The sequence below is a fragment of the Prionailurus viverrinus genome, chromosome B4 (genome assembly GCF_022837055.1).
Source record: "Prionailurus viverrinus isolate Anna chromosome B4, UM_Priviv_1.0, whole genome shotgun sequence".
Classification (NCBI taxonomy): Eukaryota; Metazoa; Chordata; class Mammalia; order Carnivora; family Felidae; genus Prionailurus; species Prionailurus viverrinus.
The window spans coordinates 79,762,709-79,789,773 of record NC_062567.1 but is presented as its reverse complement, the minus strand read 5'-3'; the positions used below and the strand labels follow the sequence as shown (position 1 = coordinate 79,789,773).

General features: G+C 46.0%; 1 protein-coding gene and 2 long non-coding RNA genes across 4 annotated transcripts in view; 1 reads left to right on the top strand and 2 right to left on the bottom strand.

The window, feature by feature from the left end:
- Positions 1 to 1,937: 1,937 nt before the first annotated feature.
- LOC125169921 (uncharacterized) lies at positions 1,938 to 10,424 on the bottom strand. The gene is made up of 3 exons (XR_007153838.1): positions 10,219 to 10,424; positions 2,834 to 2,840; positions 1,938 to 1,947 (listed from the first exon to the last, which is right to left on the bottom strand). It is a non-coding gene; the product is annotated as an uncharacterized LOC125169921 (long non-coding RNA).
- Positions 10,425 to 12,692: 2,268 nt separating this feature from the next.
- On the bottom strand, positions 12,693 to 26,959 carry ESYT1 (extended synaptotagmin 1). Of its 2 annotated transcripts, XM_047865805.1 has the most exons (31): positions 26,464 to 26,959; positions 24,781 to 24,822; positions 24,468 to 24,602; positions 24,277 to 24,350; positions 24,083 to 24,155; positions 23,837 to 23,926; positions 23,605 to 23,660; positions 23,049 to 23,172; positions 22,784 to 22,960; positions 22,574 to 22,656; positions 22,182 to 22,230; positions 21,965 to 22,051; positions 21,770 to 21,862; positions 21,469 to 21,540; positions 21,163 to 21,249; positions 19,583 to 19,732; positions 19,112 to 19,267; positions 18,811 to 18,987; positions 18,553 to 18,635; positions 18,378 to 18,426; positions 18,179 to 18,268; positions 17,969 to 18,064; positions 17,615 to 17,686; positions 17,438 to 17,524; positions 14,872 to 15,012; positions 14,605 to 14,759; positions 14,401 to 14,499; positions 14,191 to 14,322; positions 14,011 to 14,116; positions 13,729 to 13,778; positions 12,693 to 13,537 (listed from the first exon to the last, which is right to left on the bottom strand). In XM_047865805.1, the coding sequence occupies exons 1-31, from the start codon at positions 26,851 to 26,853 to the stop codon at positions 13,498 to 13,500; spliced, it is 3,315 nt and encodes a 1,104-aa protein (XP_047721761.1). In that variant the 5' UTR covers positions 26,854 to 26,959; the 3' UTR covers positions 12,693 to 13,497. The 2 variants fall into 2 exon arrangements, with proteins under 2 accessions (XP_047721761.1, XP_047721762.1); XM_047865806.1 differs by lacking the exon at positions 21,965 to 22,051.
- The window catches only part of LOC125169922 (uncharacterized), a 23,531-nt gene continuing 18,828 nt past the window's right edge, over positions 22,363 to 27,065 (top strand). Inside the window, exons 1-2 of the long non-coding RNA XR_007153839.1 lie at positions 22,363 to 22,373; positions 24,259 to 24,269. This is a non-coding gene — a long non-coding RNA (uncharacterized LOC125169922). The remainder of the gene's footprint in view (positions 22,374 to 24,258; positions 24,270 to 27,065) is intronic.

Below are 27,065 nucleotides of genomic sequence, written 5' to 3'. Positions count from 1 at the left end.
TTTTTTTTTTTAATTTTTTTTTCCAACGTTTTTTATTTATTTTTGGGACAGAGAGAGACAGAGCATGAACGGGGGAGGGGCAGAGAGAGAGGGAGACACAGAATCAGAAACAGGCTCCAGGCTCCGAGCCATCAGCCCAGAGCCCGACGCGGGGCTCGAACTCATGGACCGCGAGATCGTGACCTGGCTGAAGTCGGATGCTTAACCGACTGCACCACCCAGGCGCCCCAAGAATTCCTTTTTTTTTAATGGCTACGTAATATTTCACTGTATGTATGTACCACATGACCTTAATTTATAAAACATATATTCCTGTAATCATGTTAGCTTTTCCTCCTTGTGTTAGTCAGCTCGTGGTCTTAAAGAAGGCTCTTGCAGCTTCAGGCATCACATCCTTCCAACAGTGACCCAACCAGAAAGGAAGGAGGCAATGAAGGCTTTCTTTTGTTGACACTCCAGTCCCCACATCTTATTGACCAGATCTGGGGTCATACAGAGCCACCCCAAGTTACAGGGGAGGCTGGGAGAGAGTATACAACAAAGAGGATCATGATTAATTCCCTAAGGCTGGCACACTGCCACCAGGAATTCTCTGGGATTCTGTATGTGGGTAAGGGGCAAATGGCTGTTGGGTAGGCAACTGTATTGCCACACCCAGTTAACTACGGCACTTTGGGCCAGTAAAGGCACATTTCAAGACAGTAGTATTTGCAAACATCCGTGACAGTGTACCCATATGTAGTTGTATCTGCCTTTCTCTGGAAGAGGCAGGCATCTTGTATGTGTTAGTAGCCAAGACCAGCTGTTTGAGAAATAACAGATGTGTATTTATTTACTTCTTGTGATTAATGACCCTTAATTTGTTCCATCTTCTTATATATTAAGTACAACAATGTACTGAATTATGTCTCATCTTGCATTTAATATGTAAATCAATACCTCCCTTATATATTCTGAACTGGAAAAGGTTAGGAAAGATTAGGGACCTTTCAGGGATGGGAGAATTTGTGCCATGTCCTCTAGTTTTCTGGAAATGTAATTACTTGAAGTGATGAACTAGGTCAAGAGTGCTTCTTCAAATCACACAGTGCAAGATCCCTGTTTATATTATCTGAAGCCAGCCAGAACAGCGGGCCTTGGGCCATATGCCCAGTATTGAACAACTAGACCAGAGACTTTATTTATTATTATTTTGATGTAATTTATTGTCAAATTGGCTTCCATGCAACACCCAGTGCTCATCCCAACAAGTGCCCTCCTCAATACCCATCACCCACTTTCCCCTCTCCCCCACCCCCCCATCAACCCTCAGTTTGTTCTCTGTATTTAAGAGTCTCTTATGGTTTGCCTCCCTCCCTCTCTGTTTGTAACTTTTTGTCCCCCCTCCCCTTCCGCCATGGTCTTCTGTTAAGTTTCTCAGGATCCACATATGAGTGAAAACATATGATATCTTTCTCTGACTTATTTCACTTAGCATAATACCTTCCAGTTCCATCTACGTTGCTGCAAATGACAGGGTTTCATTCTTTCTCATTGCCAAGTAGTATTCTATATATATAGAATTCCATATTCTATATATAAACCACATCTTCTTTATCCATTCATCAGTTGATGGACATTTAGGCTCTTTCCATAATTTGGCTATTGTTGAGAGTGCTGCTATAAACATTGGGGTACAAGTGCCCCTATGCATCAGCACTCCTGTATCCCTTGGGTAAATTGCTAGCAGTGCTATTGCTGGGTCATAGGGTAGTTCTATTTTTAATTTTTAGAGTTACCTCCACACTTTTCCAGAGTGGCTGCACCAGTTTGCATTCCCACCAATAGTGCAAGAGGGTTCCCTTTTCTCCACATCCTCGCCAGCATCTATAGTTTCCTGATTTGTTCATTTTAGCCATTCTGACTAGTGTGAGGTGGTATCTCAGTGTGGCTTTGATTTGTATTTCCCTGATGATGAGTGACGTTGAGCATCATTTCATGTTGTCTGTTGGCCATCTGGATGTCTTCTTTGCAAAAGTGTCTAGTCATGTCTTCTGCCCATTTCTTCACTGGATTATTTGTTTTTCAGGTGTGGAGTTTGGTGAGTTCTTTATAGATTTTGGATAATAGCCCTTTATCCGATATGTCATTTGCAAATATCTTCTCCCATTCCGTCGGTTGCCTTTTAGTTTTGTTGATTATTTCCTTTGTAGTGCAGAAGTTTTTTATCTTGATGAGGTCCCAATAGTTCATTTTTGCTTTTAATTCCCTTGCCTTTGGAGATGTGTTGAGTAAGAAATTGCTGTGGCTGAGATCAAAGAGGTTGTTACCTGCTTTCTTCTCTAGGGTTTTGATGGTTTCCTGTCTCACATTGAGGTCTTTCATCCATTTTGAGTTTATTTTTGTGTATGGTGCAAGAAAGTGGTCTAGTTTCATTCTTCTGCATGTTGCTGTCCAGTTCTCCCAGCACCATTTGCTAAAGAGACTGTCTTTATTCCATTGGATATTCTTTCCTGCTTAGTCAAAGATTAGTTGGCCATACATTTGTGGGTCCAATTCTGGACCCTCTATTCTATTCCATTAGACTATGTGTCTGTTTTTGTGCTAATACCATACTGTCTTGATGATTATAGCTTTGTAGTAGAGGCTGAAGTCTGGGCTTGTGATGCCTCCCACTTTGGTTTTCTTCTTTTGTATTACTTTGGCCATTCGGGGATTTTTGTGGTTCCATACAAATTTTAGGATTGTTTGTTCTAGCTTTGATAAGAATGCTGGTGCAATTTTTAAAAATGTTTTATTTTATTTTTGAGATAGAAACAGAGCATGAGCGGGGGAGGGACAGAGAGAAAGAGACACAGAATCTGAAGCAGGATCCAGGCTCTGAGATGTCAGCACAGAGCCCAACGTGGGGCCTGAACTTGTCAACCACGAGATCATGACCTGAGCCGAAGTTGGACGCTCAACCAACTGAGCCACCCAGGCACCCCAAGAAGAATGCCGGTACAATTTTGATTGGGATTGAATTGAATGTGTAGATTGCTTCAGATAGTATTGGCATTTTAACAATATTTATGCTTCCAGTCCATGAGCACGGAATGTTTTTCCATTTCTTTGTGTCTTCTTCAATTTCCTTCATAATCTTTCTATAGTTTTCAGCGTACAGATCTTTTACATCTTTGGTTAGGTTTATTCCTAGGTATTTTATGGTTCTTGGTGCAGTTGTAAATGGGATCGGTTTCTTTATTTCTCTTTCTGTTGCTTCATTATTGGTGTATAAAAATGCAACTGATTTCTGTACATTGATTTTGTACCCTGTGACTTTGCTGAATTCATGTATCAGTTCTAGCAGACTTTTGGTAGAATCTGTTGGGTTTTCCATGTAGAGTATCATGTCATCTGCGAAAAGCGAAAGTTTGACTTCTTCTCTGCAAATTTTTATGCATTTTATTTTGTTTTATTGTCTGATTGCTGATGCTAGGACTTCCATCACTATGTTAAACAACAGTGGTGAGAATGGACATCCCTGTCGTGTTCCTGATCTCAGGGGGAAGCTCTCAGTTTTTCCCCATGAAGATGATATTAGCTATGGGCTTTTCATATATGGCTTTTATGATGTTTAAGTATGTTCCCTTTATCCTGACTTTCTTGAGGGTTTTTATTAAGAAAGGATGCTGTATTTTGTCAAATGCTTTTTCTGCATCTATTGACAGGATCATATGGTTCTTATCCTTTCTTTTGTTAATGTGATGTATCACATTGATTGATTTGCAAATATTGAACCAGCCCTGCAGCCCAGGAATGAATCCCACTTGATCATGGTGAATAATTCTTTTCATATGCTGTTGAATTCGATTTGCTAGTGTCTTGTTGAGGATTTTTGCATCCACGTTCATCAGGGATATTGGCCTGTAGTTCTCCTTTTTTGTCGGGCCTCTGTCTGATTTGGGAATCAAAGTAATGCTGGCTTCGTAGAATGAGTCCGGAAGTTTTCATTCCATTTCTATTTTTTGGAACAGCTTGAGAAGGATAGGTATTAACTCTGCTTTAAATGTCTGGTAGAATTCCCCAGGGAAGCCATCTGGTCCAGGACTCTTATTTGTTGGGAGATTTTTGATAACTGATTCAATTTCTTCACTAGTTATGAGTCTGCTCAAATTTTCTATTTCTTCATGTTTGAGTTTTGGTAGTGTGTGGGTGTTTAGGAATTTGTCCATTTCTTCGAGGGTTGTCCAGTGTGTTGGCATATAATTTTTCATAGTATTCCCTGATAATTGCTTGTATTTCTGAGGGATTGGTTTTAATAAATCCATTTTTATTCATGATTTTATCTATTTGGGTCCTCTCTCTTTTCTTTTTGAGAAGCCTGGCTAGAAGTTTATCAATTTTGTTTATATTTTCAAAAACTAACTTTTAGTTTCATTAATCTGTTCTACTGTTTTTTAGATTCTATATTGTTTATTTCTGCCCTGATCTTTATTATTTCTCTTCTGCTGGCTTTGGGGGTTTTTGCTGTTCTGCTTCTAGTTCCTTTAGGTGTGCTGTTAGATTTTGTATTTGGGATTTTTCTTGTTTCTTGAGATAGGCCTGGATTGCAATGTATTTTCCTCTTAGGACTGCCTTTGCTGCATCCCAAAGGGTTTGGATTGTTATACTTTTCATTTGTTTCCATATATTTGTTAATTTCTTCTTTCTTTGTTAATTGCCTGGTTGACCATTCATTCTTTAGTAGGATGTTCTTTAACCTCCATGTATTTGGAGGTTTTCCAAATTTTTCCTGTGGTTGATTTCAAGTTTCATAGCATTGTGGTCTGAAAGTGTGCAAGATATTATCTCAATTCTTTTATATTTATTGAGGGATGCTTTGTGACCCAGTATGTGGTCTGTCTTGGAGAATGTTCCATGTGCACTCGAGAAGAAGGTATATTCTGCTGCTTTAGGAAGTAAAGTTCTAAATGTATCTGTCAAGTCCATCTGTAGACCAGAAACTTTAGACATGTAATTTCCTCTGCCCTGTGTTCTTTGGGTTTCCTTCCTTAAGTTTCTGGGTCGGGGGGAGGGCAACTGAGACCTCTGGCTCATGACCAAGGCTTGAGAATCCTCTTAGGTTGATGGGAAGGAAACAGAGATGGCAGAAGAACTAGCAGCAAGTACAAAAGAGTTATTGAAAAAATAGGAGCTGAGTTAGCAGATGGCATGAAACTTAAATTCAGCTTTTGCTAATAAGGTGAAATTGACAACTCCTTGTGGAACTGAATTTATAAATGCTTTTTTATTGCCCCCTGAGCCTTTCCTCTCCTCCTAGTGGACAGACAGCCTCCTAAGGTTTATATTCTTCCAGAGAAGATGATAAAGCACCCTCACTCCAAATGCAGTTATGAAATCTCCAAGTTCCTAGTCCACTGACCCTGTTTTCAGTAATTCACTGTTCGTCCACTTCACTCTCCTTTCATGTGGTACTTAGAACAGATGGGGGGCACCTGGGTGGCTTAGTCAGTTAAGCATCTGACTTCGGCTCAGGTCATGATCTCATGGTTTGTGAGTTCGAGCCCTGCATCGGGCTCTGTGTTGACAGCTCAGAGCCTAGAGCCTGCTTCAGATTCTGTGTCTCCCTCTTTCCCTTTCCCTTCCTCACTCTCTCTCTGTCTCTGTCTCTGTCCCTCTCAAAAATAAACATTAAAAAAAATTTTTTTTGAAACAGATGGAGTACAGCTTCTACAGCTTGCATTCTAGGAAGCGTCCCAAAAGAGGAAGAGTTAAAAGTGAACATATCTGAATGGTTGTAAAATATTTCTCATTTTGCTGCCCATCAGGTAGGCCTGAAGCCTTTTTGGATATGGCTACCCCTGCTACTAAGACACACTTTGAGCCCAAGCTGTAGCACGGAGCTTCCAGGTTCACTGGCTTTAGGACTCCTTTCCCTGGAGAGCCCATGAGATCATAATGGTCAGCAGACAATAGATGGGTAACAGACTTGATTGGAAACTCAACAGTAGCTACTTCACACAGGTTCCTTGACCACCCTCAACAAAACCAACATTCTTTTTTGTTTTGTTTAAAAATTTTTTAATGTTTATTTTATTTCTGAGGGGAAGAGAGAGAGAGCAAGCATGAGCGAGGGAGGAGCAGAGAAAGAGAGAGACACAGAATCCAAAGTAGGCTCTGTGCTCCAAGCTGTCAGCACAGAGCCTGACGCGGGGCTCGAACTTACAAACCATAAGATTACGACCTGAGCCAAAGTCGGATACTTAACTGTCTGAGCCACCCACATGCTCCAACAGAACCAACTTTCTTGGTGGCTACAACCACACTACGTTCTGACCACTCCTTAAACTGGCATGGTTCATAAATTGAAAGGCTTTTTAAAAATTTTAACTTTCATTTTTTCCTGTTTTACTTAAAAACATTAACATTGATATATGACATTAAATTAGTGTCAGGTATACAACATAATGTTTCAATAGTTGTATACATCTCAGAATAATAAAGTAAGTCTTGGGGCACCTGGGTGGCTCAGTCAATTAAACTTCCAACTTTGGCTCAGGCTGTGATCTTGCATTTCACGAGTTCGAGCTCCACATTGGGCTCTATGCTGACAGCTCAGAGCCTGGAGCCTGCTTCAGATTCTGCATCTCCCTCTCTCTCTCTCTCTCTCTCTCTCTCTCTCTCTGCCCCTCTACCACTCTTTCTCCCTCTCTCAAAAATAAATAAAAACATTAAAAAAATTATAGAGTAAGTCTAGTTAACATCCATCACATTATTACAAAAAAGGTTTTTTCCTTGTGATGAGAACTTTTAAGATCTCTTCTCTTAGCAACTTTCAAATATACGATACAGTATTATTAACTGTCATCACCGTGCTCTACATTACATCCCCAGGACTTAGTTTTTTTTTTCTATTAAAAAAATATTTTTTAATGTTTGTTTATTTTTGACAGAGAGAGAGAGAGACAGGACATGAGCGGGGGAGGGGCAGAGAGAGAGGGAGAGACAGAATCCAAGGCAGGCTCCAGGCTCTGAGCTGTCAATACAGAGCCCGACGTGGGGCTCGAACTCACAGACCATGAGATCATGACCTGAGCCAAAGTCGGACGTTCAACCAACTGAGCCACCCAGAAACCCACCCCCCAGGACTTAGTTTTTAACTGAAAGTTTCTATCTTTTGACCACCCTAACCCATTTCTCCCATCCCCCAACCCCCACCTCTGGCAGTCACTGATAAGTTTGTTCTCTTTATCTATGAGCTCTTTTTAGTATTATTAGTATACTAGATTCCATATATAAGTATGATCACTTGGTATTTGACTCATTTGACTTAGCATTATGCCCCTGAGGTCTATCCATATTGATATAAATGGTAAGATTTCCTTCTTTTAATGGCTGAATAATATTCCATACTGTGTGTATACACACACATGCCATGCACATGTGCTACATTTTTTTATCCTTTCATTCTTCAGTGGTCATATAGGTTGTTTTCTTGTCTTGGCTGTTGTCAGTAATGATGCAGGGACTATAGGGGTGCAGGTATCTTTTTTTTTTTTTCAGTTTTAAAATCATCTTTATTTTGGTTGCAAAGACACGCTTTACTTAATATTTTATTTGTTCCCATTTGGAGTCTCATAGCTTGCCATGTAAAACACTGACTTCACTATCAAACTGCTATATAAGAACATTGTTATAAAATACAAACTATAAACTAAGACAATCTTCTTTACAGTATTCAGATTAGTGCATCAAAAACAACATTGATTTAAAAAGGCAAGTGGTGGGGCACCTGGGTGGCTCAGTCGGTTAAGCGTCCGACTTCGGCTCAGGTCATGATCTCAGGGTTCGTGAGTTTGAGCCCCGCGTCGGGCTCTGTGCTGACAGCTCAGAGCCTGGAGCCTGTTTCAGATTCTGTGTTCCCTCTCTCTCTGCCCCTCCCCCGTTCATGCTCTGTCTCTCTCTGTCTCAAAAATAAATAAACGTTAATAAAAAAAAAAAGGCAAGTGGTTAATTGGCAAACATCCACATTGTTTTCTAATGAAGGATGGTACAAAATGGTATGCAGGGTAAACATTAAATTTTAAGTGTTAGTGCTCAAAAACACTAATTCTGGGGGGGCGCCTGGGTGGCTCAGTCAGTTAAGCATCCAACTTCGGCTCAGGTCATGATCTCACGGTTCGTGAGTTCGAGCCCCGCGTCGGGCTCTGTGCTGACAGCTCAGAGCCTGGAGCCTGTTTCAGATTCTGTGTCTCCCTCTCTCTCTGCCCCTCCCCTGTTCATGCTCTGTCTCAAAAATAAATAAACGTTAAAAAAATTAAAAAAAAAAAACCACAAAAATTCTGGGAAAGTTGCTCCCCAAAAGTAATTCTGACCCAAGGATACACATGTAGCCATAATTCTGAAGGATTTCAGGGAAGGTAATTAATTTTCCATCCTAATAGCTGTGAAAGTACACAGCAGAATAACAAGTTGGATCTCCAGATTTCTAACATAGTATGAACTGATTTTTCATACTCTTCCTCCAAATTACATTAAACATTTATAGTGACTACACATACCCCAGTAAACATCAGACTTAAACAGGTCCTATGCAAAAACAATTATCCTTAGTGTTTTACTAGGCAATCTACAGCAAATGCTTAGTGTATATACATCAGGAGGATGAGATATTCTAGGAAATTACTCACTGATTTCATTTAGATTGAACAAGGGTCTTAAGAGAAAACCAACAATAAAAGTTAAATAGATAATTTGTGCTGTTATGAACCAGAAAACGAAACAAAACACCACAAACAGGTGGGTTAACTTTAAGTTATTGAGAATATTTCCTCTGCTGGCCCATATCAAAATTAAATTTGAGATTTTTTATTGAAGTCACACAAATCTGGGTGCATGTCACTCTGTGACAGAGACAGATGCACACAGAACACACACACACACACACACACACACACACACACACACCTACCTTTAAATTTACTGATTCCAAAAGCTAAGTCACCAGGGCAAATAAATTATAAGTGAAAAGCATATACATTGTGGACAAAACCTCAGAGTTACTAGATTGAAAAGCACGGAAGTTATGCCAGCAGTGATACCGAGAAAAACTTTCAGTATTAGAAAATATCAGATTGAATCCAAAAGAAACTTCCCCCTGCCAAATAAAAATAACAAAGTATGGGAGCCATCCTTTATGCAGTAGCTTTAAAATAATAATAGTAATAAACCATGATTAAAGGAAATTTTGTACATAATTTGAGAATGTAGTGCAACAGTGTGATCCTTTATAATTCAGCCTTTCATTCTCCATACGATGAGACCGAGAATTACAAGTCAGATGACAATGATAAAAATGATGAGGGGTTTTTCTGGATTTGCGCTGATATTCTGCTGCTCTTGACAGCTGCTGGTTTGCTTGCTGAACGTGCACCTCCGCGTTTTCCACGTTGGCTTCTATGCTATTACATCTCCTTGCTCGTGAATCATCATTCCCAAATCTTTAAATATTTCATTAATATCCATAATATCAGCTTCAAGTTGCCTAATAGAAGATTCTCTCTCTTGGGGCGCCTGGGTGGCGCAGTCGGTTAAGCGTCCGACTTCAGCCAGGTCACGATCTCGCGGTCTGTGAGTTCGAGCCCCGCGTCGGGCTCTGGGCTGATGGCTCAGAGCCTGGAGCCTGTTTCCGATTCTGTGTCTCCCTCTCTCTCTGACCCTCCCCCGTTCATGCTCTGTCTCTCTCTGTCCCCCAAAAAATAAATAAACGTTGAAAAAAAAATTAAAAAAAAAAAAAAAGATTCTCTCTCATGAATAAGGCAGAGGTCATCCTCTGTAATATTTTCATTCCGCACCTGCACCTGAGGTTGAGCTTGCTTTCCCAGGATACAAGATTCCTTTCCTTTGAGCTGTCCTCAGGAAAACCACCAGATACTCTAGAACTGGCTCTTACTCGAGCAACAAACTCTTTCTCTTTCTCAGCAGCTTCCCTCTGGACCTTTTGAAAGTTTGTCAGTGATGTCGTGAATTGAGCCATTAAGGGATCCTTCTGCATTTTCCTTTGATGCTGGTGAATTGAGCCATTAAGGGATCCTTCTGCATTTTCCTTTGATGCTGGTGAATTGAGCCATTAAGGGATCCTTCTGCATTTTCCTTTGATGCTGTTCGCTGGGGGTGGTGGGCAGGGATCCAAACTCTTTAATGTACTTACCGGTCTCTTTGGCAAGTTGGGTAGTATACTGCTGCTTCTGTTGCAACATTGTGTGATCTTCTGGATATTGGAAGAGATACACTGGGCCAGTAGGGCAGGGTCACCACCAACACCCGGAGTGTAAGACATAGCTGATTTGCTTATTCACTAATTTCATCAGATGTCACCTAAGCAGTCACCCCAACCTCCTCAGCTTCCTCCTCCTCCACTGGCCCCAGGCACCCACCGGATCCAGAGCCCCCAGCTAGATTCTCAGCTGATAGGTATCTTTTTGAGATAATCATTTGATTTCCTTTAGATATATACCCAGAAGTGAAATTGTTGGATCACATGGCAGTTCTGTTTTTAATTTTTTGAGGATCCTCCATTGCTGTTTTCCCTAGTGGTTGCACCAATTTATATTCTACCAACAGTATACAAGGGTTCCCTCTTCTCACCAACACTTATTACCTCTGTCTTTTTGATAATAACCATTCCAACAGGTGTAAGGTGATTGTGGTTTAGATTTGCATTTCCCTGGTGATTAGTGATCTTGAACATCTTTTCAGATACTTGGCCATCTGTATGTCATCTTTGGAAAAATGTCTTTTCAGAGCTGCCCATTTTTTAATTGGATTTGTTTGGTTTTTTGTTTGGTTTGTTTTTTTTGCTATGGAGTTTTGTAAAAGTTTTTTTTTATATATTTTGATATTAACCCCTTATCAGATATACAAATTTGCAAATACTTTTGCCATTCAGTAGTTTACCTTTTCATTTTGTTGGTTTCTTTTGCTTTGCAGGAGCTTTTAAGTTTGATGTAGATGATTATTTTTGCTTTTGTTGCCTTTGCTTTTGGGTGTCATATTCAAAAACAACGTTGCCAAGATCTATGTCAAGTTGCTTATCGCTTATGTTTTTTTCTAGTTTTTATGATTTCAGGTCTTATATCTAAGTGTTTAATCCATTAAAATTTTTTTTTTTTTTTTTTTTTTTTTTTTTTTTTTTTGAGAGAGAGCACGGGCAGGGGAGGGACAGAGAGGGAGAGAATCCCAAGCAGGCTCTGCAGTCAGCATAGAGCCTGATGCGGGCCTTGTACTCATGAACTGTGAAATCATGACAAATCAAGAGCCAACTGAGCCACACAGGTGCCCCGGAGAGAATCTTAAGCAGCCTCCACGCTCAGCGAGGATCCCAAAGTGGCACTCAGTCCCATGACCCTGGAATCATGACCTGACCTGAAATCAAGAGTCAAGGGGCACCTGGATGACTCAGTCAGTTAAGCGTCCCACTCTTGATTTTGGCTCAGGTCACGATCTCACAGTTTGTGAGATTGAGCCCTACATCGGGCTCTGTGCTGACTGTGGAACCTGCTTGGAATTCTCTCTCTCCCTCTCACTCTGCCCCTACAGAGGTGTATTTGCTATCTCTTCCTCAAAATAAATAAAAATAAACTTTAAAAAATCAGACACTCAACCGACTGAGCCATCCAGGCACCCTTAGGCCACTTTAAAGAAATACCTATATTAGTATCTTTCACTAACCAAAAGAATTACAAAGGGGATTTTTGCTTTTATGAAAAAGTGAAAAGCAAAAAACGTGTTCAGCTTTTGTTTTGCAGTGAGCCATTATAGGGGGAGCGGGCATCCCAAGCAGGGAGAACCAAGCTTCTTCCCTGGGAACTGTACTCAGCATCAAATGGCCATAGCTTTGAACTATAAGCGTCTATGCATTATTTCAATTTATTTTGTGCATCTGTTTGCAAGATATGCCCTCAAGGGTCAGAGAAGCCTAGAAGAGAGTATTTTTGGGGTCTGGGAATTCTCAAAGAATTTCTCCATATAAATTAATGGGAATTAATTTTTCACTTTACATTATTTCAAATTAGGAAAGGTTTCACAGGAATGTTCTACCTTCAGATAGCAGAGGAAACCTGTATGTGTGGGTTTATTTCTGGGCTCTCTGTTGTGTTGACCTGTTTTTTATGCCAATACCTTACTGTTTTGCGTTACTATAGCTTTACAATATACTTTGAGATCAAGGAGTATGGTGCCTCTAGCTTTGTTCTTCCTTCTCAAGATTGCTTTGGCTGTTCGGGGACTTTTGTGGTTCCATACATATTTTAGGATTATTTCTGTGAAAGATGCCATTGGATTTTTGATAGGGATTGCACTGACTTTATATTGTTTTGGGTAGTGTGGACATTTTAACAATACTTCCAGTCCATGAACATAGAATGTCTTTTATCTGTCTTTAGTTCCTTTCCTAAAGTGTTATAGTTTTCAGTGTACAGGTCTTTCACCTCCTTGGTTAAATTTATTTTTGGGTCTTTCACTCTTTGAAACCACTGTCAATGGGATTGTTTTAATGTACCTGATTAGAAATGCAACAGATTTTTGTTTGTTGATTTTGTATCCTACAACTTTACTGAATTTTGAGTTCTAAGTTTTTTGGTGGTCTTTAAGGTTTCCTAAATAGAATGTCATGTCATCTGCAAATAGTGACAGAAGCTGGATTCCCTGTCCTTAAGGAAAAGAGCCACAGCTGGTTTGAGTATAATGTTTAATGTAAGATACAGTGGATTGGCAGAGTTGGTGCAAAACCAAGAGATTCAGTTCTCGTCAGTGAGTTAACAGCCTAGGCACCTGGGCAAAACATTGGCCCTGCTGGCCCGAGTCCTCCGAGTTCCTCTGCACAGCACCAGCTAGAGGTTCCAAGATTGATATCCACTACTTGAAGGCTTGGATAGGATCTAAGTGTTCTCATTCCCAAAGTGAGTGAAGAGACTGCCCTAGTCATCACAGCAGGTGTAATTTGCAGGACAGACTTGAGGAAAAGTGGGGACAGAACCGGCCCTGTGGGCCTGGGTTGCTGTACATTTACTACATGCAATAGTCCAAGAGACTCTTGACTTGAGTGTTTAGCCTGTCCACCTTCCTACCTATGTGTTTACCCTCCCTGACTGTTCATGGTGGGGAAGAAGGTGAGCATCCAATTAAAGAAAAAAAGGTCTTTCCAAAAGCTATATTTGGCATAAGCTGATGCCACTGCAGGTGCTGCCAGTGGCCAGGCACAGGTACAGAAGGCCCTGAGGAGTTGGGAGGGAAGGAGAAGAATGTGCAGGCAGAGCAGGAAATAGCCAGCTCAGGTCTCTGCCTGAGGCCATGCAGTAAAGGGTAACCTGTGGTCCTCCTCTTTGGTCAGGCAAAGGCCCTGGCATGGGCCTGGGAGGTGAGAGGGTGAGGGGCACAGGCTCTGCCCTTGGGCCCTAGCTGTAGGCTCATCACATTGAGGTGATGCAGCAAGAGGCAAGGCAAGGAGACAGTAGTCAGGCTGGTAATCCTTGGCTCCTAGGAACTGCCCTTGTCCTTGTCATCCATGAGGTCATACCTGTGGGAACACGCAGAGGAAGCTCAGGTAGAAAGGTGACCTGTGTCCTCTTAAAAATGAAACATGACCCAAGCGCTCCTATACTTCAGCGAATCAACAGTTCCCACCTCAGAATGCATTCTTTTCTCCCTTCCTATGATTGGGATTTCTCTTAAATATCCAGGCCCATTCCCCACCTATCCGATACTCACCATTGGGCTGCTCCCTGGGAAAGGTCTATCTCTGCAAGGTCCAGCTGCACCTGTGTGGATGATGGTAGGAGCAAGGTGTTATTTTGACATCTCCAAAGACCACATCCCATCATCACATATTCCTGGTCCAAACCAGTGCAGTGTGGCGGTCTGGTACTATGCAGACCACCTGTATAGTACTGTCACCTTCAGTGCTTCCTTCCTAAGTCCCTGAGGGGCTATAGCCTCATTACCAGCAGCTTCTAAGTCTTACCTTTGCCTTGCTTGTCCTCACCCTCTTACCTTCCCCAGCAGCTCTCGCTCTCTTGACATGAAGGAGGAATTAGACTTCACAGAGACATCCAGCTTTCGCCGCAAGGCCTCATCCAGGGGCAGTTCCCACTCAAACCTGGGGAGGGACTGGGTCTTAGGGGCAGGGGTTCCTTCCCAAGCCTGCCATCTCCCCCTGAATGCCTGACTGACCGCTCACTGAATTCGGGATTTAGGGTCCTCTTCTTCTGTGAGGTCTTCCTCTTGGTGCCCCGGTTCTTGTCTGGCAGTAGCAACAGTGACACGTAGGGGTCCGGGGGATCCCGTCCATTTTGTCGAAGGGCCCTGCAACAGGGAGATGAAGGTAGAAGGCAGTCAAAGGTGGGGGGAGGGAGGGTGGGAACCCGGAGCATAGGGTCTCACCGGCAACTGTGCACGATGCTGACCAGCTTCCGTTCTTCACTGTAATACCAGACCGTCAGTTTCACCTGGCCCAGGGGCCCTGCTGGAGCCTCAACGGGACTATGGAGAGATGGAGATAGTGCTGGAAGAAGGTAGTACTTCGGGAGCCTGTGGCTTACCCTTTGTATTCCTGACTGCACCCATCTTTCTGTCCAAAGCCCTTACCTGTCACCATGTGTTAAGCGCTGCCGGAGCTCTGGGGCTGAGGAAGTGATATGAGGCAGCCCCCCCCAGAGCTCTGGTTCTTCACTCAGAGATGAGGAGCTGTGGCTGTAGCTGTGGCTGTGCGCTTCCACTCCTGAGTGCTGGGACACCAGGATCTAGGTAGGCAAGAAGGCCGTGAGCAGGGCAGACTCGAGCTCAACTCCCTTGCTATGAGGGCGTGGCCCTTGGTTTCCATCCTCCCTTGGCCCGTCATCTCCTGGCACTCACCCCCAGCTGTGCTCTCAGCAGCACCTGCCCTTGTCCATTGTTAAGTGTAAACCAACGGTCCAAGCAGAGCTGGTCAGTCACAAGTAGCTCCGAGAGGGGCAGGGAAAGTGAGCCCAGTGCACCAGTCCCCTCGCCCCGAACCTGTGGAGTCAAGAGGTCAATGATTTAAACCCTAGTGTTCTAGTTCCAAACGCTTGGACACTTAGGTGGTTTTGGAGAGAGACTCCCCTTTGTGACAGAGAAGCCATGTTGCTGGTCCCGCTTCCCTTCCTTTCCTAACCAGAGTGGACCATGCTATCTGTACTTCCCAGGCATTCACAAATTATGCCCAAGGGCTATAATAGCTGCATAGGTGGAGAAAAAGAACAGTAAAAATGGAATTAAATGTTTCCTGCCCTTCCAACCCCATTTCCTTATTCCTAAGTAACTACCTGTAAACCCTTTCTGTTTTCTTGGTTCTAGCATAATTCTAGCTAATATGCCTATATATCACTTTATTGTGATTTGTTAGCTTTGGTGTCTACTGACCTGCAATGCAAGGTCAAGAATTGAGCTCATTTGCATCTCTTCTCTATCTTTGCTTGTGTTGTTGATAGTTCCATTAAGTTCTATTGGTTTCTGTTCATATAATTCTCTACTTATTGTTTTATCAACTTTAGAAAGTATCTGACTCTTCACACTTCAGAAGGGGAAGGGCACCCCTATATTACCTCCCACTCCCCACTCCCATACCTCTTTACTTTTGCTCACCCTTCACTCTTCATGCCATTGAAGTTGCTCCAATAATCAGTGACCTCATTTTCAAAGTCAATCAATAGTTTTTGGTCATCTAATTTTTTATTATATTTAATTTATTTTGAGAGAGAGAGTGCGGGAATGCACACAAGCACATGAGTTGGTGGGGCGGGGGGTGCAGAGGAAGAGAGAGAATCCCACGCAGGCTCTGTGCTGTCAGTATAGAGCTGATGTGGGGCTCGAACCCATAAAACATGATATCATGACCTGAGCTGAAACCAAGACTGAGCCACCCAGGTGCCCCTAATTTTGTTTTTTAGTAACATTTGGCTACTTCTTATCTTTTCATACATTCTTCTTTTGGTTTCCTTAACCCTTTCTTTCCTGGTGAGCACCCCACTGCCCTGGCCACGCTGCAGGCCCTTTGAAGGGCGCTTCTTCCTCTGCCTGCCCTTTCACTGCTGCCATGCTCAATGTGTCCATCCTTGGTCTTCTTTTCACCCTACATCCCTAAGAATGCTCCTCATACCCACGGCTACAGTTGCTACACGGTGCTTATTCATGATGTTCAAACAAGAGGGAGAGGGAGGAACACCATAGTGGGCCATAGATGTACCTTCTGGATGGCTCTTTCCCCTTGCATGGTCTCAGAGATCTCAAATTCAAAAACTTCTGCTTTGGTGGTGCCCGGGTGACTCAGTCAAGCGTCAGACTCTTGATTTAGGCTCAGGTCATGATCTCAGGGTTTGTGGGATCGAGCTCCCTGTTGGGCTCTGCACTGACAGCATGAGCCTGCTTGGTATTCTCTTCTCTCCCTCTCTCTCTGTCCCCTGCCCCCCACTCTCTCTCAAAAATAAATAAACATTTTCAAAAAACTCTTAAACTCCTGCTTTGGGCATTCCCTGTGTTGGCAATGGCACCCTTCTCTGTCCAGCTACCCCATGCTAAGAACCCAGGAGTTAGCATCTCGACTGTTCCTTGTTCCATCTCCCCCCATGTCAAATTAACCACCACTAAATACCATCCAAGCTTGGTCATTTCTTGTTTATTACTCTAATAGACTGTTAACTGATTTCCCTGCCTCCAGCATCATCTTCCTTTAGTCCATTCTTTATCCTGCTATCAGCATGATCTCTGTAGAGTGCAAATCTGGGTGTGTCACCCCTCACTCACTCACTCACTCATTTATTTATTTATATGTTTAATTTTGATAGAGTGCACGAGTGGGGCAGGGGCAGAGAGCGAGGGGGACAGAGGATCTGAAGTGGGCTCTGAGCTGTCAGCAGCAAGCCCAATGTGGGGCTGGAACTCACAAACCATTGTGAGATAATGACCTGAGCCGAAGTTAGATGCTCAGCCATCCAGGCTGTCCCACCCCTCCCCTCCCCTCCCTCCCTCAACTGTTTCCCTGTGCCTTTAGATAAATCCAGATTCTTAGCATAATATTCAAGAGCCCCTGTGATCTTGCTTCTGTCTGCCTCTCTGATCTATAATTTGCCTTCTTTCTGCTCCTTCTCTTCTCAGCCTGAAGACTTTTCCTTCTCTTCTTGGTCAGAGTTTGTTTACCCTTAAGCTCAGAGGTCATCTAAGGATGCCTCTCTTACTGCCTTTACCTTTTCCCCTAGTCTGATATGAAAGCCCTCCTTTTTTCCCCACAGTGCCTTTTCGTCAGCAGTTGTCAGTCTGGAAGTTTTCCGTGGTTATTTTTCTCCCAAAAGAGAGCGTGAGCTCCATAAAGATAAGAACTAGATCTTTTATCTCTGAACGCCCTGCGCCTGGTTCAGTGCCCAGCCCGTGATGGCAGAATGTTCACAGAATGAATTTATAGTACCTGCAACTCCAGGCTCTCAGTGTTTGGTTTCCTGATGAGAAAGGAGGCACTCTCATCCCAGACAGGGGCTGAAGTTTGGGAAATAGTCTGGTGGAGATGAAGGGTTACGGTCAGTGGTTGGAACTCTCTCCTCTGCATCTCATCCCTCCCAGACAGCCCTGTGGCATTTTCTAATACCTTTGTCTTGTGAGAAGTATCTCCCACAGTGAGAGTAGCGTAAGGACTGGGAGGCTTGGTACCTTTTCGGAGCTAAGAGACAGAATATTGTGTTAAATACGGTCTTAAATTTAGACTCGTTAAGCAGATCCCCTGCTCCCCTCACAAATTCCATCCACAGCCAGTGACGAGGTCCCCATTATTACTTGACAGCCACCACCCTCCTGGCCTCAAACAGACCATTCTTCCCACCCCAGCGCCACCCTGGGAAAGAGGAATTTGGAATTTACTATTCCAAGTACACCAGGGGCATCCAAACCTGAGGGAGGCGGAGCAAGGGCCAGGGAGCTATGGGGCGTGGGGAGCAGATCTCACCGGCAGGTCCTCCGCCCGCTCCAGATAAACGGACAGCAGGGCCGCTGCCAGTTCTGCACTCTTCTGCGTCTGGATCAAACTGTTCACCTGCAGCACCTGTGGGAAGACACACTCGGCTTGGGGAGTGGTGACTGACATACTGGGGCCTGGCATACACCTCGGAAGCTGACACAAGAGTTCGCCTTGACCCATCTGGAGTCCATTCCCTACCTCCTCTAACTCCGCAGCAGTGGGCCGGGGGGTCAGACGCTCCAGACGCAAGTGCAGGCGGCCAGATGGCACGTCCTCCAGAGTCAGCCACTGAGGAAGTAGGCAGGGTTAAGGCTTGAGGATGTGGGGACAGAGGGACTAGAAGAGTGAGACATGGGTCAAGATCAGGAAGGATTATTGATTCTAATTTCTTGCTCACCTCATCAAGGAAGCCAGTGTTTAGGACTGCAGTGAGACTCACTTTACTCCTGTAGAGAAGAAAGATTTAAACAAGAGGCCAACGGTCAGAGCCATGACTCTGTCTCCCCAGAGCCAGACTTCCGTGGCCTACAGAGGCCCAGCCTGTCTTCGCCGCCAGACTCCCATCCTCTCACCTGCCCAGAAAGTCATCCTTGTCCAGGTCCTTGTCAAAAACTTCAATGTCTAGCTCTTGGCCTGGAATTGATGTGACAATCACCTAGTGGGAGAGAATAGTGCAAAGGGGATTCTTTCTTTTTTTCTCCCAAATGACTAGGAACCTCCCCCCCCTCAATCACCTGAACCCCGGAGAGCTTTCTGACCCTGGGGCTCTCTCAGAGCTAGAGGGAAGAAGGGGAAGGGACTCAGAGGAGTCCCAGCTGCCCAATTCTGACCTCAAAAACCTCATTCCAGCGGGGATTGAGATCTTCCCGAACAACACGGCTCCGGAAGCTTCGTCCTGCCAGCTTTAGTTTCACATAGGGGTCTGACTTGCCCTTTACCAATCCCCCCAAGAAACGGTCTTTGGCAATCAGGTCCTGGGCCTCTAATACATGGATCCGAAGCACATTCTGCAAAAGGGACAGACAGAGGCACCAGATGGCTGTGAGAGATAAACCTGACAAAACCAGCCCTGAAAAACAGGCTTTGCACACTTAGGCAACTGACCCTAGTCCTTTCTAGATATAGACTCACCTCAGTCCCGAAGTGACTATCAGGAGTAGTATGACAAGGTCGAGGTGGGGCATCCACACTGCTGCCTGCCTGGGAGCTCTCACTGTCCGGGTCCCAAGCACCAGGTGTTCCAGGCACGGTGGGAAAGTGCACTTCTGATGAATCCAAGTATAAGATCTGGGAAGGGTAGTGTAGTTGTCAAATCAAAGAAGTGCACCTGACCACCTGCAAGCAAGGTATGTGGGGGTGGGGGGGCAGAGCAGAGGCTCTGACCAAGAAAACAGGTTTCTGCTTTGGCTGGGCTCATCTCTAGAAGGTTCCCTCCACACTCTTCCTACTCACACACTATTTCTTCCCCAGTTAGGTCAACAAACACTTTTGTGTGCCTGATAGGTGCTTCCACACATATTAGAGGATTCCCTTTCCTTACTCTTAATATCAAGGAATCTACAAGGCCCTTCACCACCCTCAGTGCTTCCTCTGTCTCCATACCCTCATAACCAATTTCATGTAGAGCCTGGAGTTTGGGCCAGAGCTGCTGAGCTGGAACCACTGGTCCAAGGTGAGTTCAGGGGCAGTCAGCAGGCGACCCAGAGGCAGGGTCAGTGCCCCTAAAGTCAAGGCCCTGGAGTCATCCTTCACCTAGAGGCACAGGAAGAGGGGATGTAGTGAAGAGATTAGGAAAAAGACCTATTGGGGAAATTGTAACCTGCCACCAGCTTCATTTGCTCTGTGCCAATCACCTTTTGTCCCACTCTAGCCAACTTTTCTTAACAGTCCACCTACTCCATCGTTCCTTCTGCCTTTGCTCATCCTGTTCCCATTATCTAAAAAGTTCTCATTCTCCTCCCCCTATTTTTAAAAAATTTTTGTTACTTTTTTTTAGTTTACTCTATTATTTTCCCTCCCCCTGCCTATTTAAATCCTATTAATCACTCAGGGCCCACTTAAAATTCTTCACAAAATCTCTCTAGTTGCTCAAGCCTCCGTACCTTTCTTTGGCTATCCTTAGCACTACATTATGGGTACTTTATTCCCATTAGTTAATATTTAATAATTTCTGGATGGCTTTATACATGTGTGTCTTGTCTGTGAAACTAGCCAGTAAACTTCATGAAGGCAGATACTGTTTCATGCTTTTTTTCTGTGACCTTTAAGCTTCTAGATGTCTACATGGCTTCTCTGGCATGTTTAATTGTGATGTTTAACAGACATTCTTGCAGTTTAAGATGACACTTTTAAAATAAAATTCTCTCCTGGGGCACCTGGGTGACTCAGTCAGCTAAGCAACCAACTCTTGATTTCAGCTAAGGTCATGATATCACAGTCTGTGCGACGGAGACCCAAGTCGGGATCTGTGCTGACAGTGTGGAGCCTGCTTTGGATTCTCTCTCTCTGTCCCTTTCCAGCTCATGTAAGAGTACACACTCTCTTGCAAAATAAACATTAAAAAAATAAAATAAAATTCTAATCATGACTTGAGCACTGCCACTTGATGGGAGAAGCAACAGAACCTGTAACATTTTTTTTTTTTTTAAGTAGGCTTCACACCCAGTCAGAACTCACAAGCCTGAGATCAAGACCTGAGTTTAGATCAAGAGCTGGATGCTTAACTGACTGAGCCAACCAGGTGCCCTAGAACCTGTAGAATCTTATGTGGAATTGACATTCTCTGTTGTAATTTTGCTTTTGTTTATTTTCACATTTTCTTTTTTCACTGAAAAGGAAAGATGATGCTTAGTTTTAAATGTTAGAAGTGTACCAGTTGTTTTGTTACAATGAAACTAAATAAGGAAAAATATAATAAAAGGCTACTCAATATGTTCTTTTTTTAAAAATAATTTCACTGAGGCATAACTTGCCATAAAATCACTCATTTTAAGTATACAATTCTCAGTTACAAAGAATGATTCTAGAGAGATAGTTGGGGAAGAATGGAGTGCTTCAAGGAGGTGGAGAGTCTATGTAGATGGACTGAAATAGTGATCAAAAGGCAGATGGAAGAAGGGGATACAGACCTGGGAAGGCAGAATAGGGTATTCAGAAGGAGCTCAGTGGGGTGATCGTCTCACCTGCACATCAAGCTCCTGGCTTCGAGGGTCTTGCAGGAAAAACCGGAAGGCCTCTTCCCACACCGGGCAGTTGTTGCTGTAGACAGCCTGGAGACGCACAGGATGGGATTAAGGTTACGTGCTGCAGTACCCATTCCTGTTTCTCCAGAAAACCTTTGCCTTTACAGGCAGCCTAAAGGGGAGACTTCATCTCAAGAACAATCCTCCCCTACCCCACCAGGCACGTGTGCGTGGGCGCGCACACGCACGCGCACACACACACACACACACACACACCATCTCCCACAATGATATCCTGGCCCTCACCTTGCTCTCCTGGGTCATATCCTGAATTGAAAGTTGTACCATGGGATTGGGTTCCTTGTTCCCCTTCTTTAGCTGTGGGGGAAGAATTAGAAAGTCACCATCTTGGTGTTTTTGGTTTTGTCTCCGTGAGTGAAGTTGGGCTCTCATCAGAATCTTTTCCCTGAGGTGGCTCTGATCCCCTCCTTGGAACCCTTGTGTTACATGCTGCTGCTTCTGAAGCCCAGTTGGCAGGGGCAAGACAGGGTATGGGAATGCTGCATCCAGGGTTTCCTGTTCAGCTGCCCTCAGAAGCCACACTCACAGGAAGATCCTGGGCCCGGTCCAGATAGACAACTAAGATGGCAGCTGATGGTGGCTCTGGTCGGGAGGAGACTCCTCGATTCCACTGCAGAACCTAGAGGGAAGGGGTCGGTAGTCAGACCCTTGCCCTTCAGTTCCCCATATTTCCAGTCATCTGTTTCTCCCCTGCCAGCTTCCTGTTTGCCAGGTTGGTTACCTGCTCCAGTTTTTCTGCAGATGGCAAAAGTGACAGCCATTCTAGCCTTAAGTGAACTTGGCCTTGCCCACCTTGTAGAGGAAACCACTGGAGGTATAGAAGAAAGTGAGGTATAACAGAGATCAGATATTTACCCAACCTCTTCTCTACCAGTGTAGCAACTATTGTCAACCCAATAGGTGAGACCACCCTCCCTCTTCCTCTTGTCTCAACTTACATTATCCAGCACTCCAGCCTGCAATACCTTCCCTACATCCAGCTTCATCCTAGAGGGGGTGGGGAGGGGACAGTGAGAGGGGGAAAAAGGAGAATGTGTTGTAATTAATAGCATGTCACTGGCCCTCCACTCACCCACCCAGAAATAAATGGCAAATCTCAGACTCCCTTCTTGTACTCAGCAGATGTGTGTGTGTGTGTGTGTGTGTGTGTGTGTGTGTGTGTGTGTGAGAGAGAGAGAGAGAGAGAGAGAGAGAGAGAGAGAGAAAGGCAGGAAGAGGGTGTTAAGAAGGAAAATGATACACAATTCCCAGGCCTGGAAAAAGATTATAATTGCTTCTGCAACCGTGGTAGCACTGGGGCTTTAGAATCCTAACACAGGCAGAGTCTCACCTGCCCAGAAAGTCATCTTTGTCTGGATCCTTATCAAACACCTCCACCTCAATCTCCTGCCCTGGGACCTCATGGACCATCACCTGAAGAACATTACAGCGTTAAGGGTCTCATGGGCTACACTGTGAGGATCATCCAATCAGGATCTTCTCTCACAGCCTCCCAGGGCCTCCCCCATTTGACACAATTCCCACTCCTCAGCTGTCCCACCTCATAAGTCTCTCCCCACTGGGGGTTGAGGTCCTCATTGATGACCCGACTGCAGAATGTCTGGGTGCCCACTCGCACAAGTGCATAGGGGTCTGACTTGCCCTCGATCAGGCCCTTCACGTATTTGTCCTTGGAGCCCAGACCTCGGGCAGCCAGCAGGTGAATCCGAATAATGCCCTGGGCATAGGAATCAGATGGTAAGAAACTAAGGACCCAGCATGAGGTTCCTGAAAGAAGGATCTATCTGATGTTGGAGAGGCCATACCCTGGGAAGAGGGGAACGCAACTGCGCCACATCCTGAAGGTCAGGCACGAGGGGCACCAATAATCGGTTGGGCAACACAAGGAAGGCAGCAATGGAATCCATGATCATGGTGTCAGAGAGGGAGCTGGATGGGGGGGTAGAAAAGGAGCTGAACGTGGCCCCAAATTCCAATATCCACCCCCCAACCCCAGCTTTCTTTTCCACAACTGAGAGTGACCTAACGCTAGAGGGACATCCTTTCTTCAAAATCCATTTTTGCTACTCTTCCACCCTAATTCCCCACCTACTGCTCTGTCTCTTCACTGCTGTCCCAGCTCTTCTTTTTCTTTTTCCTCTTGCTGAGCTCTCTGCAGCCCTCTTCCTTCTCTATCCACAAGCATGCTCCCCCACAGGAGAAAAATAACAGCATGGAACTTTTCAGGGGTATCTGTTTTCTCTCTCCAGCTAGGATGATCAAGGCTCCTGGACGATATCAGCTGTATCTTTTACTGCTTGGTATCCCGAAAACCCCCAGCCCAGGGCTGGAACACTTAGGTGCTCAATAAATCCTTGATACCTGAGTCCTGGGATATCCAGCAGGTTCGTCATCCCTGTCCAGTTGATATCTAGGGTCTGGAAGGAAAGAGCAGGGAGATCAGCACAGAGCACAAGCTGGTATGGCCACACCCATCCAACAGTTTCCAGACCCCTCAGCCTTCCCTCCCGGATGCCCCAGAGCTGGCCACTCTCTCCCTCCCAATCCTCTCTGTTTTCCCTGCTTCCCCATTCAGCTCAGTGTTTTCCCTTACCGGGCGTCGGATAAAGAACATCGACACAGCCCCCACAATAGGAAGGTTCCCGATGAGCGGCTCAAGAATCACCCGCAAGACACCATGTAGCTGGGGCAAAAAAAGATCAAAGCATTTCTCTACAAAAGGACTTCTTTCCCTCCCAAACTTCCCCAGCTTTGGTTTTTCCAACTTTCCACTTCCCCACATCCGATGAAATTTAGGGCAAAGTCTCCCTATTATGGGTGCCCCTGACACATGCCCCACCTGCATGCCTTTGACGCCTGCTTTGCAGAAATATTTCTTCACTTCCACATCAATCTGCACATCACCTACATAGCTAGGGGTTGATAAGGAAGAGAACGAAGAGGGTTAGTACTAGGCTGAAATGGGGGGAGGGGAGTGAAGCAGAGTGATCAGGAGCCTGCTGAAGGGGAAGCAAGAAGAGTGAGTGGTGTTACCTGATGTTCAAATCCAAGAGGATCTGTTCTTTGCTCTGGCCAGGGTGAACCTTGACTCCTAGGATGCGCAATGGCTGCAGAGAGATGAATTCTTGAGAGAGAGAAGAGGGAAACGGAGGAGTATCTTCTGGGCCACCCACCTTCCCTGGCTCATCTCCTCCATCCAGTTATTTTCCTTCCTACACACATACCTTTTCACCCAGTTCCACTCGTGTAAATGTAAATGTTTGCAGATGGGGGTTAGAGCCTCGAACAGCTGGGGCCACAGTTTCAGTCAGAAGCTTCTCCATGTACTGGCCCAGGAAAGGCCAGACCTGGGCCACAATCTGGAAGGAGAGGGAACCCGTCACAGGAGAGCCCAATCTTCCTTCTAAAGGCAAGTTCCTTCGGAATCCTCCTCGCAGAGAGCACTGGGGCCAGACCTGACGAGTGGCAGGGTCTGGCAAGAGAAACGAACCCCATTCCTTCCTCATGAAAAATAAAAATCAAGACCATCATGCTCACCTTGTTTAGCCACTCAGCCTTTTCCACATCTGGGAAGCTGACCTAGAGGTGGGGAAGGGAGAGGTAGGGATGAGCACAGCCTCCACCTGTGGTTTCCTACTAAGATGCTGGGTGGTGTGCCCACAGAGGAAAGGAAACCAAAGTGTGACAGGGCCTCCTCACACCCAGGGGTTGGCCGGGAGGTGCTAGGATGTTCAGAGGATTCACCCCTCCACGGGGTTTCCGGGCTCCGAGGTCTCTCTGACAAGGGGCACTGACGGGATGTGGGCCACACAAAGTTGCTCTGTGGATAGCTGGGGATGTGAAATGAAGACAGCTGCTGGAGCAGAGAGGGAGGGAGGAGAAGGGCAACATTCTTTCTGGAGGGGGAGGTCCTGACAAATCAGAGTTTAAGGAGGAAACTCTGGGATTAGAGAAGTCTTGGTTCCGTTTTGCAGCCTTCCCACTTCACCCTGGACTGGGGCTTCTTCTACACCAAGAAGGTGAAGAGGGAAGCGGCTCTTTGAGGGGCCAGAAGTGCTGGCTGTTTTTGTTTTTTTCTTCATCTTCTTTATTTCGTTAGTGTGCCTTTTATGGGAAAGAAGGACACCTGTGGTTTGTATTGGCGGAGGAGGAGGGACAGTCGCCTCAGGAAGAAGACTGCTTTTCCATGATGAGGAGTAGGAGGAATAGCCAGTTGCTGCCTGGGCTACAAGTCCCCTGGGACCATTTCTCCCCCTTTCCCCTCTCCAGCCCTGGGCCTGCGCAGCATGGCTGTATCTGTCTAGTGTCAACTTTGATTCCGCTCTTCTGCCATTCTCCCCGGTAGAAACGCACCTCCGCTGGGAGGGGCAGGAAGGCGGGGGCAGGGAGGGGTCGCGTAACGGGCTCTGCCCCGGCGAGGGCTGATCGCAAGCAGGGGGGTGAGGGGGCGCAGAAATAGGGCCCGGGTCCCAACCGAGCAAGCGCAGCGCGCAGTCCGGAAAAGGGTGGGGCCGGCCAGGGGCGGTGAAGTGTGGGCAGCGGGCACTGCAGCAGTCAGTCGGACTACCCTCCCCCCTCCCCCGCACCCCCGCCCTGAGTCCCGCAGCCGCCTTCGCTGCGCTGCGGCCCAGCTGCCTGGGGCTGCAAGGCGAGGGTCGGGGGTCTGTCCGGGTGCCGTGGCTCCCCCGAGCAGTGCTCCCGGGGTCGAGTCCCGGCGGGTACCCGGAGATAAGAGCGGGAAAAGGGAGAACATTATGGCCTTAAATAGGCAAAAAAAGAAAAAAAAGAAAAAAAAAAAGTCTCAAGGAAGATTGGAGTGACGAGGGAACCCTCTGAGCCGCAGCGGGGATGTCCGGGAGCAGCAAGGCGCGAGTGGCACCAGAAGCGAGGAACGCTCAAGCGTCTTGGCTAGGAGGGAGAGCCACGGCTGCGACAGGCTCCCCAGATGTTATAACTGCTCCTGCCCAAGCGCAGAGGAAGAAGTCCTGATTCTGTGGAAGGATCAGGATCTGGGCACGCGGAAAGGAGGGGGAAAGGGGGAAGAGTGGCTACCGGGTCCCAAGAGTGGCGTGTCCTAGCAGGCAGCCGGCTAGCGGGGCGAGAGGGGAGTCTCCCTCCCATGGTCCCAGGGTGGGGAGCTGACTTTAGGGACAGGGAGGGAGAGCCCTAGAGCCGAGGGGCTATGAGGGGGGCTATGCAGCACTGAGGGTGCTCGCTCACCCAGGCAGGTAGCTCTCGATGGCTCATATAAAGTGTTTTCGCCGTGAGCCGCTCCTCATCGTCCAGCAGCTGCCGCGCTGCCCGAAGGCTCCGTTCTTTCTCGTCGCGGACCCGGCGCCAGCCCAGGTAGAGGGCGAGGCCGAAGAGCACGAAACCCACGCTGAGTCCCACTGCCCCAGCCAGGTACACCGGCACGAGCACAAGCAGCCGCCGCCCGAATGAAGTCAGCAGCGCTAGGGCCTCACCCGCCGCGCCTGGGCCGGCAGGTTGGTTCCCAGAACTCAGGTCCCGCTTTGTGTGAGCAGCGGGGGGCTGGTCAGGGGGGTCGGAGGGAGCAGAGGACTGATCCGCGGGGCTGGGGCTGGAGCCGTCTCCAGGAGAGCGCTCCATGTTGCCACCTCTGGGAGGACCCGCCCGACCCAGAGACCAGGAGAAGGTTGCTTAGCCTAGCGACCAGCTGCCCCCAACAAACCGTAACCCCTAGGCTGGGGGAGGGGAATTTAAGCCACGCCCCTTCTTTCTGAGGGCTCGGGTTGGCCGGCGCTGCATAGACCAAGGCGGAGTCAAAAGACAGAAACCCTGCCCCTCTTCCGCCGGGAGGC